Source organism: Podarcis tiliguerta (genome assembly GCF_965153285.1).
Source record: "Podarcis tiliguerta genome assembly, chromosome: 2".
NCBI lineage: Eukaryota > Metazoa > Chordata > Lepidosauria > Squamata > Lacertidae > Podarcis > Podarcis tiliguerta.
The window spans coordinates 78,448,429-78,461,948 of record NC_139535.1 but is presented as its reverse complement, the minus strand read 5'-3'; the positions used below and the strand labels follow the sequence as shown (position 1 = coordinate 78,461,948).

Sequence of the window (13,520 nt, the reverse complement as noted above, 5' to 3'; positions counted from 1 at the left end):
GGCACTGCACCGGAAACCCCCACCCCACCCCTTATAGCCTGATCCCCTTCCCAATGCTTCCCTCCTCTCCCCAAGTGCCCGGGTTGCTTAGCAACCGCCACCATCAGCACCATCAGCACCATCCATCCTTCCTTCTTGCAATAGAATGCTTGGTAGCATGCTGTGCGTGTCTTTGCTTGGCAAATCGGCCCTCTCTCCTCTTCCAGCCGAAGGCGGTTAGCAGAAGCGGGTAAAGGTGCTCGCTTTGGGAATCGCGGTTGCAACTCTCTCGCGGCTCCCAGATGCAGCCTCGCGCACGTGCAACCAAAGGGGTTTAGGGGAGAAAGAAAGCAAGCTCGCTTGGCACCACGCATGTGTTGATCTCCGCTGCAGCAGCGGCGGAGGCAGCAGCAGTATCCGCACCAGCCCCGTATGCGTCGTTTCCACTTTGACCTCCGACTTAATCTGCATCGAGGCAGAAGCTTTTCTTGCGCTCTCGCGCCCCCTCCCATTGCGCGCAATCCTTCCTCTGCCCTCCCCCTGCGCGCACCTCCCCAGCCCCCTCTCTGTGATGGATTGTGTGGGATTCTTCTTCTCCTTCCTCCCCCTTTGCCTGTTCCAGTAGTGTGTGTACGTGTGATCCTCGCCTCCCTCCTCCCCCCCCTCACCTCGACCCCTTTCTCCCAATTCTCTAAATTTGGAAGCTGCTGCTGTTGCGCTAGCCGTAGCAGATGCTTGGATCCGTCAAGGGGTTCGCGAGGATCTGATTTTTATATCTCTCTTCCCCCCCCCTCCCCCGATAGCAAATCACCGAATATTAATTCAGCAGCTGGGAAAGAGCGAGAGCAAGCGAGCGAGCGCAATGTATCATCCTACTGGCGGGACCTGGTAACAGGAGGGAGGGGGGCCTCGCCATCACCCCCACCCCTACAGATCACTAAATAAAGAAGGGGACGGATCCGTCGGCAACCGAGAGGAAAAAGGGGGCGGGAAAGTGTGTGGGGTTGAGGGGGGGAGAGGGAGAGAGAGAGAGAAGGGGGGAGAGAGAGAAAGAGGGAGAGGATGAGTCCTCGAAATCCGCCCAGCCAAGGCAGCCTTTCAGTGCTGGATGCAGCGTCTCCTCTCAAAATGATGGTGCGGGCGCTGCTCCTCTTTTCGCTCATCCAGGGGTAAGCTGTGCTTTCTGTTTGCTACCGCGGGCTGGGGGTAGGCTGTTGGGGTGGGGGGTGGGGGTGATGGAGGGGGGAGGGGGGAAGAAGATGCACAGGGCTGCAGAGGAACCCCTGCGTTTTCCCTTGCCCCCCCCCTTCCTAGATCTATTCCCAGCCATCACGATGAAGATATTCTTTTCGGCTTTGCTGCGCTGGGAATCCAGGGCCCTCAGCGTAGATTTAAGCGGGCGCAGGGGGGGGGGGGGGTTCGGTGAGTTCTGGGGTGGGGAGAGAGGCGTCATTCCCATGAAGGTTCCCCCTCCCTCCCTGCCTGCAGTTTATCGGCCGCTTCCGCGCAAGGAATGGCACGGGAGAGCCTAATGGGGAGGACAGCACGGACAGCTTCTCGAATGGGCAGCCATAGCGGCGGGGCTGGGTGGTTCAGGTTTTTGGCATTATTCTGGGTAGTGCTCTGCGCTGGCGTGGTTCCCCATCCCCCTGCTGGGCCGAAGGGCGGCTCACAGACCCCCACATTCGCCAAAAAAATGCTGTCCCTGCCTGGCAAGGCTCCCGGTTCCCCGGAGCCGGGAGTGATGGCATGCAGAAGCCCGCATCTCCCTCTCGCCCGATGACAGTTTATCGCTCTCTTCGGCAAATATTTACACTGACGTTGCAATGGGTGTATCGCTTTCGCAGGGGCGCCGTCAGCTGCACTATACATGCGAGCTGTGTGATTACATATGCATATGTGTGTTTTCTGTGCACTGAACGTCATGGTACGTAAGAAAATAGGTTGTAGAGAAAGGATGCTGTGGGGGATGGAATAGGAAACGATGGTTCCTGTGGTGCATAAGCACTGGGCTGCTGAACGAGGCGTTTTGAGATTTTGTGTACCGTGCGTTTTATAGCAGGTTTGCATCCCAAAGTAGCAAAGCATTGCCAACTGCTCAGCCATTCATGCCCCCGACTGCTTTCCGTGGTAGTGACACAAGCTCGATTTCCGTGGGTGCATGAAGGCAAAGAGGCACCTCCTCCCCTTTGTTATAATATTTGGCAACAGGAGAGCAGAGGCAATGCTTTACGTTCTTCTCTGGCTGGCTTCCCTTCCCCTTTACCTGCCATATTGAAGAACTGAACCAGCGTGATTCTTGGAGAAATGGCCAAGCTCACAACGTGCTGCTCCAGTACTAAATTTTTTTTCATTTCAACTTCTAGATATGGGAAGGTGGGGAGTGCAGTCTTGCCTATATTATTAGTCTTAAACATAACATGCTTAACAAGTCGTGTTTTGCTTTGCTCATTTGCATCCTCTTAAAAGGTGGGGAAATCTGAAATAGAAATGGGAACATTAGTAATAAATTCAACAATGGGGCAGATTTGGTGGAGGGGAACTTATGTCTTTGTAAAAACAAGATGTGTTTATAATCTTGTGTTTGGCTTCCTAAAGTATTATATTCCAAGCAGGGATATTCAGGTATCAGGGCCTTAAATCAACATTGTGGTCCATAGGAACCAACTCCGAGGAGTCGTGGAAGCTTTGCCCACCACAATAAAATATTAGAGGGGGCCAGGACCGCACACATTTGATGAGTATTCCCAGTTAAATGATGTGTGTGCACTGCATCATGTGATCAGTTATGTGGGGCAGGGCTTACCTGGGCCCCCCACAATATTTTATTCAAGTTGGCACCCCTGTTGTGGTCTAGCTTTTGGTTTGGATGCCTGTGTTTGTTTCCTTTAGGGCAGGGGTTAGCAACCTTTTTCATCCATGGGTCAGTCCACCGTCCCTCAGACCATGTGATGGGCCGGACTATATTTTGGGGTAAAAAATGAATGAATTCCTATGCCCCACAAATAACCCAGAGATGCATTTTAAATAAAAGCACACATTCTACTCATGTAAAAACACTCTGATTCGCGGACTGTCTGCGGGCCGGATTGAGAAGGTGATTGGGCCGCATCCAGCCCCTGGGCCTTAGGTTGCCTAAGCCTGCTTTAGGGTACCTAGTGCTATTTCCCCCTCCTCCCTCTCTTTTTCTCTCCCCTTTTCTATGTTTGAAAACGCAGGGGGGTGAGCTCAAGAGTTCCATCTTGCCTGTTACTGAAACATATTAATGAAATGAAGGTGTGATGGCTGTTTCTGCAGACATTTCAAACTTATTCCATCTATCCTCCTCACAGAGGTAGTCAGTGTAATGGCCAGATGTTTGTAAGCTACAATTCCTGCCAACCTTATCATTGCCCATGCTGGCCAGGGATCATGGGAGGTCAACCACATCTGGAAGGAACCCTGTTTTTGACCCAAACAAATCTGAAATCCGCCGTATCTGAGAACTGTAGGCCTCACACTGAAGCCACCATCAATTTTGCTCATTGGGGGAAATGTAACTGTACAAATCTTAAGGGTTGCTAGCATTCCTTCTGCATGGTGTTTTGAAATATGCTTTAGCAAAACAGCACAAATGTATATGAAAATTGTTCTCCCTGCTCCTGTCACCTTGTTGACCTCCTATGTTGACACTGTACTTGGCAAATGAGGTAGTCATATGCAGTTTCACTTTGAAACTTCACAGCATGTCTGCACAGTGTTGGGTACATTTTTTTTTATATAAAAAATGGTGTTAAAACACAAACATAATCAGCAAGAAACTGTAGTTTTGTTATATTACCATTCTAGATTTGCTTTTCATTGTTAAAGATCTAAAATACATGAATGTAGGTGCCAGGCGAGCCTTTCGGGGGAGGGAGTTGTCCCCTGCACTTGAGAAGGGCTCCACTCCTCCCCAGTCTCCATCTGCCCCACCTCACACAGTCAAGGCACCTACATAATGGCCCTCAGATGATTAGCTCAGTAAACTGGAAGGTTGATATGAGAATAGGCATAACTTCAGGTATCCAAGTTTCAAATTTTAGAGGTCAACACACCAGCACTCAGAAATGGATTGGGAGCCTGGCAACTCTTTAAGCTATTGCCACGAAGGAAGCTACTGTTAAGGAAGGAAGCAATGGTTAGCCAACACAGATTTTTATTATTTTAAATTGGTGGTTGTGATGGGGAAAGTCATGACAAACAGTTGCAACAGTCATAATTCAAAGCATGGATTCAGTCTGTGTTTACCTTGTCCTCAATCCCCAATTCGAGGGATAGCACTCAGGATTCTATTGGATGTTTGTGTGTAGAGGACAGAGGCAGTCTTCCAATAAACCTTGTGAAGTATAGGGACCATGAGAAAAGTAGTGTTGGTAATTCACTCTTTCTACCTTTGTTTTGAGGTCAGGATGTTTATGCAAACTGCCCATCCTCTTTAAAGCTTCCCCTGTGTACTTTAAGTGTGCAGAATATGAGGCTTAGGTCATGCACCCTCTCATCTGAGTGATCGGCTCCCTACCAGGGGTTGTATATTGCTGTGGGGGTGCTGTGATTGAGTGCAGTTAGCCAGGAAGGATCATAGCCTCTGTTGTTATTAGGGTGTGGGGAACTGGTGTTGGGGGCTATGTGTTTCGACTCTCCACTGAGTTCAATGGAAGTTTTTTCATTCATATTATACTGTGCTTTTGTCTACATAATTTTAGACTTGCACAGGGTCTGGGAACAGATTCTGGCCTTTAGCATTCAAGCTAAGCCTGCTCCTCCCTCGACATGTCCCTGTGCACTCCATCTTCAGCCCCTCCAGTGATGGGGATGCTTCAACATAACATTACAGCAGAATACCCTTGACTTTGCTATGGTGTCAGATCCCCAGGTGGTGGCATATTGCTACAATCCACTAGTGTAGGGAACTTGCACCAAATCCTAAAGATATCCAGCCAGCGCCGCTTGAATTGCAGCTTTAGTACTCAAAAGTTCTATGTATCTTTTGTGAAAGTAATGCAATTTTTTTTTTTTAGTTTTGTGGGGGCATGGTGTGTGTGTGTGTGTGATTTCTGAGGTAGAGTTATAATTGCCTTTCCTTAAGTTAGTGTTTTAGTTGCAGAGCTTACCTCTTAAACTCAAAATGGTAATGTTTTGTGCCTAGGAAAATTTGATTTCTGCCCACCTTGTTGAAAACCTCTATTGTAATGGACTGGATTAGTGCCATGGGCACCACTAAAACTGCATGTGACATTGGTAACTATAAGCGACATGACTCTTCCATTGATGTCAGTACTGCTTCAAGTACCTTTTAAATGTTTAATTTCTAAATTTCTTTTTGAAAGCCGAGCCACTCACCTGCTGTGCCACTCATCTGAAGGAGCATTCATCCAACTGTTTAGACAAAGCAAAAGGTGGCATACACTGGCAAGGCTATTCCTCCCCTGAAGCCATGGTCCTCCTGCTCCATGGCCACCTCCGGATCCCTCTCACATGTGTAGAGGAGTCATTGTCTCACTTCACACCGTGTGCTGTAGGCACTGGGAAACAGGGGCATTTGTTTCTTTGCTTCAAAGTGTCTCCAAATCGTGGCAAGAAGGTTGAGCCCCTTCTCAACCCAAAGTTCTCTACTAGTACCAGAAAGGATGGGAGAGCCACTGTGTTGGTTCCATCATGATGCTTGGTGCTTTTCCTTGCCCCCAATTTCTCGTGAGATGCACAAAGGATGTAAGGAAGGTTTGCACTGGGCTAACGGGCAGATAGTTGGCAAAAAGGGATTGTAGTCACTGCTGTCCACCTGGCAACCACAGCTGTGGGTCTTCTGTCTTACTCATGCCACACGAGTGTGAATTATACGAGAATCACATGGGACTGACATATGATGTGATTACTTCCTATGCCAGAGTCACCAGCCTGCCCTTTTCACCTGTTCCATGTGATTTATGTGTATGTGTGTGATGCTGCAGCATGGGTACAATCTTCTTGCAAGTGGTTTGCATGCCACAATGGCAACCTATTAATCAGATCTAAATGTGTGGAGGATAGCAACCAAAATTTGCTCCTAATGCACAGGTCGTGGAACAGAATGTAAGACTGTGATCCTATACTCGGCGCAACTGCCTTTTTTTACATTGGTTAAATTTCTGTGGCAGTTCTGTAAGTTCTGTAAGTTGAACAGTTAAGTTCTGTCTGTGGCAGTTCTGTAAGTTCTGTAAGTTGAACTAAACTCTACGCAACATGAGGGATATTCTTCAGTGTCAATGTGGTGAGATTTAAAGAAAGTGTCTGGCTCTGATACAAGCCATTATTATAATAGCATACACCAATTTGCATATAACTAAAATAGTCTCATATAATCAGAATTGAAGCAATATCATGAAAATGATAGTTGGTCAGTTACACCACAATCTTAACCAGAAACAGAAATGAATGGATCACTGGAGCAAGTCGTACTTGCATAAATAATATGTATGCATAGGCTTTAAAATCTTCTTCATATGTGCTATGTGTAGATGACACTATGTCTCACTTTGGCACCTGTCAGGGTTGGCCTATGGGAAGCAGCCTGGGGTGTTCAGAAAATGGGAACCTGGAGCCATGGAACAAGTCAGTAGTTAGAACCGAAGGACAAATGAGCCAGGATTGAGAAGGAAGCCAGAAGTCAGGACCAGGACAACCAAAGAATACAGGGATGTGCCAGAGTTTGAAAACAAAACAAAACACCATTGTTGTTCAGGCAAGGAAGTCCTCTTATACTTGTTTCCGTCCAAGAGGCAATATGGGTGGGCAGTCTCAGCCCAGGAATGCTAAACTGTCAATGCAGAGGTTTCAACATCCAGTTCGGTGGCTCACCACAAAGCCTCCCAGTTCAAGCATTAGCATCACTTGACAGCACCTCACCACTTGACCAAACTTGTCAGAGCTATGAGGAATCTGACATTCAAGCTTTTGGGGTTTGAAATTTAGCAACTGCTCACTGAAGATCAGATTCATGTGTCATATTAACAAAGAACCAAATAGGATTTGAGAAAATTATACCAATTGTACTTCTTACCATTGTGCACATAAATGATCCTATTGTTAAGAAATATTTCTGAAGGGTTTCTTTGGAATGTGATTATCTGAGGTGATGAATTAAAGTGCCCTGCTTTCATTTGTTTTCTACCTTTTTAATTACCACTTTTTGCATTAAAGCCTGCCCCCCCCCCCAATAAATAAATCTTGGCTATGCCCATGGGGCTGGCTGGGATGGAATTTATTTCTGAGGCGACATGATAAGATCATTGGAGGAACTATGGTTTACACAAATGCTACATCTATGGGTAGGTCTAAGACACCCTCCATTTCTAGATATTTTCCTTTTCCTGTGTCTATTTCTGAATGGGAACACAGGTAACATTGACTCCATCTCACTCCTCCCTGGGTGTTTTAAAGAGAAGATTGAAAGGATTTATGCACAGAAGTTCTTTTTTAAGGATACATTGTCTTTCTTTATAGCAGCAGTCACAAAAGCAAACCAACATCTCCAAAAGGTCCAGTTCTTCAGCGTGCAAAGAGTGAGCTATGGTTGAGTCAGGTGGGTTTCTCCATGGAGGGAATTGTATAGTGCCAGGATAGAAAAGGCCTTGCCTCTTGCATTTGGCATCTGCCAAATGTTAGTTATGGTCCAGGTTCTCTTGGGCTGATCTCTGTGCACTGAAGGTTACATACAGAAGAAAGTAACAAGGTCTCAGGCGGTTTAGGACTTTTAACGTAAAGATGTGTGTTTCTTAAGCAAGAAGACAGCTTGGTGCAGGCCTATATTCTGTGCCTAATGGATGTGAGAATGACTGTGCACACCTGCAGTAGGGAAGACACTCCTGTAGCAGCAAAAACAGCCTTAAGCTGAGTTTGCCATTGAATCAGCTAGCTCAGTATTTTCTACATGCCTGGAATCTATATTCAGTGTTATTTGTTTTGAAGAAATATACAGGTACACCTGGCCACAAGAATATAATGCTTTCTAACCATATCTACTTTTAAATGTATATTTTCAAATTCTTACTCTGTGTGGTTGCTCAACCTCACCTCCTGCCCGTTCTAAATTAAAAAGCAGTGATGGATAACAGGCAGGGGCAAGCTCATGGATGACATCCCAGTTGCCACAGTTTCAGTGAGAGGGGACTTTCACTGAGATAATTAAACAGTCATGAAGAGCATCTGCTTTAAATGAAGGTCTCACTTTCTCTCTCTGGCATCTCCAGGTAGGGATAGCAAATACTCCTGCCAACAGATGGACCAATGGTCTGGCTTGTATAAGGCAGCTTTCTACGTTCCTTTCAATGTACCTGCCATTTACTAGTAAGGTGTAAGGCAGCATTTAATTTTATCTATTCAGTTACTTATTGCCCCACTCCTTCCTCATCCTGTTCTTTGTTCATTGTGTTTGGAGAACAATGGATGGGCTTTGCCTTAATTTTTACCTTTCAGTGGTGATGATGATGATGATAAATTGTGCTATTAATTTTAATTGAGCTAGCACATATTTGGTTGCTTGGTTCTATTTGAGTAGTACTGAAAACTGCTCTGGGATAGACATTGTGTAGGGTAGGATATCAGTGATTCATATCTATATATCTATATATCTACGGTATAGATCTATATCTATATATATACACAGAGAGAGGGGGGGGGGTTGTATGCAACACTGCTGTTCCACTCCTGCAGTGGAACTTCCCCTTTCTCTCCATTATACCCCCTCAGGCATCCTCAAAATCTGCTCCAGAGGGTTGGGGGTCCTACAGAGCAGATTTGGGGATAGGGGGAAGAAGAGAAGGGAAGTCCCATTGTGAAAGCCACTCACACTGGGACAACACTGGATATAGCGAACTGACTGGCAGTGGCTCTCTAAGGTTTCAGACAGGAGACTTTCCCAGCCCTACCCTGAGATGGTAGGGATTGAATCTGGGGCCTTTTGCCTGCACCAAAGCCTCTGCTGTGTATATCTTGGTCTTCCTTATTTTTGTTCTCTCCTCCCTCCCAAACAATTCAGTGAGAGAAAGAGGGTGTAAGAGAACGAAACAGGGCCCACTAACTACTATTTTCAGGGAGCATTTTAAGAGGCAGGCAGCAGATGAGACTTTGTTTTTGTAGTGTATAGGCACATGTATGCACGCCATAGTTTTTACAATATAAATAGTGTATTCTGGTCATATGAGGCTTTTACTAATCTGCATCAGAATATCTTCAGATATAAGCAAAAGTCTGTACTCTCTGGCAGATTGAGGATTAACAACTAAATTGCTGTTCCAGTTGCCCAGTCTTTTAGCATAATGTGAACTTGACAAGTCTTGCTAAATATAAAAGTGTCTGGTAGGTGAATTAATGAGAATGACACATTCATCCTTGTTCAGAATGGTCTTGTTTGACAGTGTCTGAAAATAAAATGGAGAGATACCCAGGCAAAAGAATATATGTCTGTTCCCACACCCCCTGCATTCCTTTCATCTCTTGTCATTTTTAAAGTACTCAGATAGCCATGATATATATGTATCATTCATTGAAAGGTTTCTATTACATTCCACTGTCTCCACAGCCTTCCTTAGCATTAGCTGCATTGGCAAAGCTGGGCATTTCCTCAGTGACACCATCAAAATGGATGTCACCATGGGCAGGGCTCTTGCCGACTGTGATGTTGAGGCAGATGAGACAATGGCGCCAAGAGAGTGAGAGCAGAGAGACTGGACAAGGGTGAGGACAATGGCAGCTGGAGAGAGGAGTGACTAACTTTAAAGCTTCAATGGCATTTGCAGTCCCTTGTACTGTGCATGTTTGAAGCATCCCTTTGAAAAATGTTGCTAGATCCCTTCCCCCAAGATGAAAAATATCCAACATTATCATTAATCCTAATCCCTTATTAATAAACACCTGAATATCTGAAATTATCTATGAAGAGTATTTGTTATAGTACATGCCAGCTTGCAATTCACTTGTAATTCTTAGATTGCAGAAGGCCAATAGAAAATATTAGAACATTCTGATATTTACATTCCAAGCACAATCAAGCATATTGACCACCTTCAACCTTGTGCCTTGCCATTTATGGATACATATCAATAAAACTTCTAACACAAGAATTTCTGACACTTACAATACAGTACACCCCAAGGGTAATTTAATGTCTTAACCTAATGGCCAATCAGTACAGCAGATTCTTATTATATATCTAAATTTGTAGCTTCATGCTACTGATATATATTTTATTGGTACAGAATTTTCATTCAATCTATCCTGCAAAAGACTTTTGAATTCTCAACCAAAAGTATATAGGATAAGGAGGCTGTAGTGAAGGGAAATAGGCTAAACTAGTAAAGTATTTTAGAGCTATTCACTATTAATGAAAGGAAACCAGTACCTGTAATTGAAAGCTCCCATCCTGATGAAGAACAGGAACTTGCTCCTTAATTGCCCCCTAATTATCAGTAATTCATTAGTTAAAGGTAAAGGATCCCTGGATGGTTAAGTCTCATCAAAGGTGACTATGAGGTGCGGCACTCATCACCTTTCTGCCGCAGTGGTACCTGTTTATCTACCTGCACTGGCGTGCTTTCAAACTACTAGGTTGGCAGAAGCTGGGACAGAGCAACAGGAGTTCACCCCATCAGGGGATTCGAACCGCCAACCTTCTGATCGGCAAACCCAAGAGGCTCAGTGGTTTAGACCACAGTGCCACCCACGTAATCAGTAATGCTGGCCTACACAGAACAAGAAGCAGTTAGGAGCAGAGGAAGATATTCCTTCCAAAGGAGGAAGCTTCGATTTAAAGTCATTGTAGACCTGAAAAGCCTCCATTCAATGTTTCCAGTTTTCTTTGGGCTGGGTACCACTGCATGTGCATTTTAAACATTCACACACCCTTCCAAAATCAGGGCTATGAAACACAGGGCAACAGAAAAAACTGAACTGCAACTAGTTGACAATGACATCATCTGATTCCTAACTAAAAAGTGAGTGAAGAATGGATGGCAATTGCAGGCTCAATTGCTAGTGTGGAAGCAGCCAGTCTTTTTTCAGGAGTTGGTACCTAAGCTATGGGTGGGTGGGTCAACACAATAATTGGCTACATGCATGCCAAGTGGAGGTTATCAAAAGGACAGGAAGTATGGTTCCACTTAAACACACTAGCAGCAAAATGAATAATCCTTCAACCCTGGAAAGCCTGAACCACGGTATGTACAGAACACTGGATACAAGACCTCTTGCAACTAGCAGCCAATGATAACATTCTACTCTACAAAGTACATGAAAAATCAATCTTCCAAAAGATTTGGAGGGCATTTTTGGAATCCTTCACCAAGTAGTACCCACAACTGGAAGCAGTGGGAGGCACAGTGCAGGAATGGAAACTTCCCCAACTTAATGGATGTTAATCTAAGACAGGCATAGGCAAACTCCAGATGTTTTGGGACTACAACTCCCATCATCCCTAGCTAACAGCGCCAGTGGTCAGGGATAATGGGAGTTGTAGTCCCAAAACATTAGGAGGGCTGGGTTTGCCCATGCCTGATCTAAGACTAGTGCAGAACAGTGGCACTCATTTATCCTCAAGCTTATTGAACATGTGTAGCATGCTAAAAAAACCTGAACAACAGAGATGGCAATACTGTAGCTAGAGAGAGAGAGAGAGCATGAGGTTGGAGGGAGGGAGGGGGAATAAGGGATTGTACTGTTCTATTGTAATACTGTGAAAATGCTAATAAGCCATGGATGATAAAAATTTGCATTTGCTTGCTTCCAGAAAATAGCAATTTCCTGTAGGATCCTGGTAAAAAAAACAGGGGACACTGCATTATTATTGTTCCCCTTTTCCTAGCACTCCCCCCCCCATTTTCACTTCATTCTTTTGATATTTCACCTTCTTTCTGCATTTAGTCTTCACTCTTTGCCCTCAACATCATACAATATCACAATGTTTGATCATATTTACTCATTCCTTTTTTCATCTTTGCTATAGATAGTTCTCTCGCATACACCCCCCCCACCAGCACCAACTTGCCCACACCATATGCACATTCATCTGGGGGGAAACTTTAGTTTCCAGCCATTCCTGAGAGGGAGAAGGGAAGAGTTAGATCTATAAAGTAAGCATATTTTGGTTCAAATGAAGTTTTTTCTTTCTCTGATGTATCGATCCAGATGGAGACATACTTCAAATGTACAGCAAAGCTTCTAAGTGCTCCCCTTTCAAAAGCACCTTGTTCTCCCAACAATCAGCAAGTTTCCCAGAAGGAACTTTCAACAGTATCCTCCAGATGCACGATGAGGAGATTTTGGGAAAAGTAGAGAGAAACAAATACTTTTAGGGTTTCTCTGAATTGAATCCTGTTTATTCAGACTGATTACCCTTGGGAAGCAGATTATAAGAAATGTTGCAAAAAAATTCATAGCATTCAAAAACATAATACTGCTGTATTAAAGAAGAAATTGTTCAGTGGAGCAAATGTTTGTTTTTAAAGAAAGGAAAAATGAGATTATATATATATATATATATATATATATATATATATATAATTTAAAAATCATATAATAAGTGAATAAAAAGAGAACCTACTCAAGTGATGCTGACACCAAACCCCCCCACATATGCTAAGTAAAAGAATGTAAGTTTTATGACCCCCCTCTTCTTTCCCAACCATATACTGTATACAATATTAATGTCTCACATCAAATGTAACTGATCTGTAGAAAAGACTCTATGACTTGAAAAAAGAGACAAACCAAAGAAAATCTGTAATAAAAACTCTTTTTTTAAAAAAATCATCCTCATGAATGCATGGCCAGTATTGATTATTATTTTTGTCATTGGTTTCTTTTCAGTTGATATTAATATTATTGAAACTCATTCATTTTCTTTGGAATTAAGAGTTTTTTCTCTCTTTTTAGCATTAGATGCAAGTTTCCACTTCAAAATGTAAAAGACATTAGAGTGGCTGCACAGTTAATGAAAATACAATAAACAGAATTCTCCATTTCTTTTCTTGGAAGTCATTAAATAATTTTGCATGCAGTCACCTCCACACATTTTCTAATACAGAAGTGGAGTGTGGACAAAAGCTGGGAGCATTAGTAGTAGCTCCTGGAATGGGAGTGTGCATAATTCAGATGTAAAGTAGGAAACACATTTCTGCTGCTTGAACAGAAAGTCATTATATACTTTACCTGGTGGCAATAAGGGGGTTCAGGTGACTTAATCCACATTGTAAAAGAATATGTATCTGTTGTGTGTGTGTGTGTGTGTGAAGATTACACGGGTGCATAGGCATAGGCAAACTTGGCCCTCCAGATGTTTTGTGACTACAATTCCCATCATCCCTAGCTTACAGGACCAGTGGTCAGAGATGATGGGAGTTGTAGTCCCAAAACATCTGGAGGGCCAAGTTTGCCTATGCCTGCATTAAGTTTATGTGAGCTATAACCACTTTTAACTATTTGCTTTTATGCGTCTCCTCTTTTATTTGCACGCTTGTATCTTATGCTGGCCTACGACCGTAATAAAGTTT

At 44.0% G+C, this 13,520-nt stretch overlaps 1 protein-coding gene across 2 annotated transcripts in view; it reads left to right on the top strand.

The window, feature by feature from the left end:
* Positions 1–771: 771 nt before the first annotated feature.
* Positions 772–13,520, top strand: part of GABRG2 (gamma-aminobutyric acid type A receptor subunit gamma2) — a 59,282-nt gene continuing 46,533 nt past the window's right edge. Inside the window, exon 1 of one of the 2 annotated variants that reach the window (XM_083430870.1) lies at positions 772–1,148. In XM_083430870.1, coding sequence (XP_083286996.1) covers positions 1,042–1,148 — 107 coding nt within the window. In that variant the 5' untranslated portion in view covers positions 772–1,041. The remainder of the gene's footprint in view (positions 1,149–13,520) is intronic. The other variant, XM_083430871.1, reaches the window with a different exon arrangement.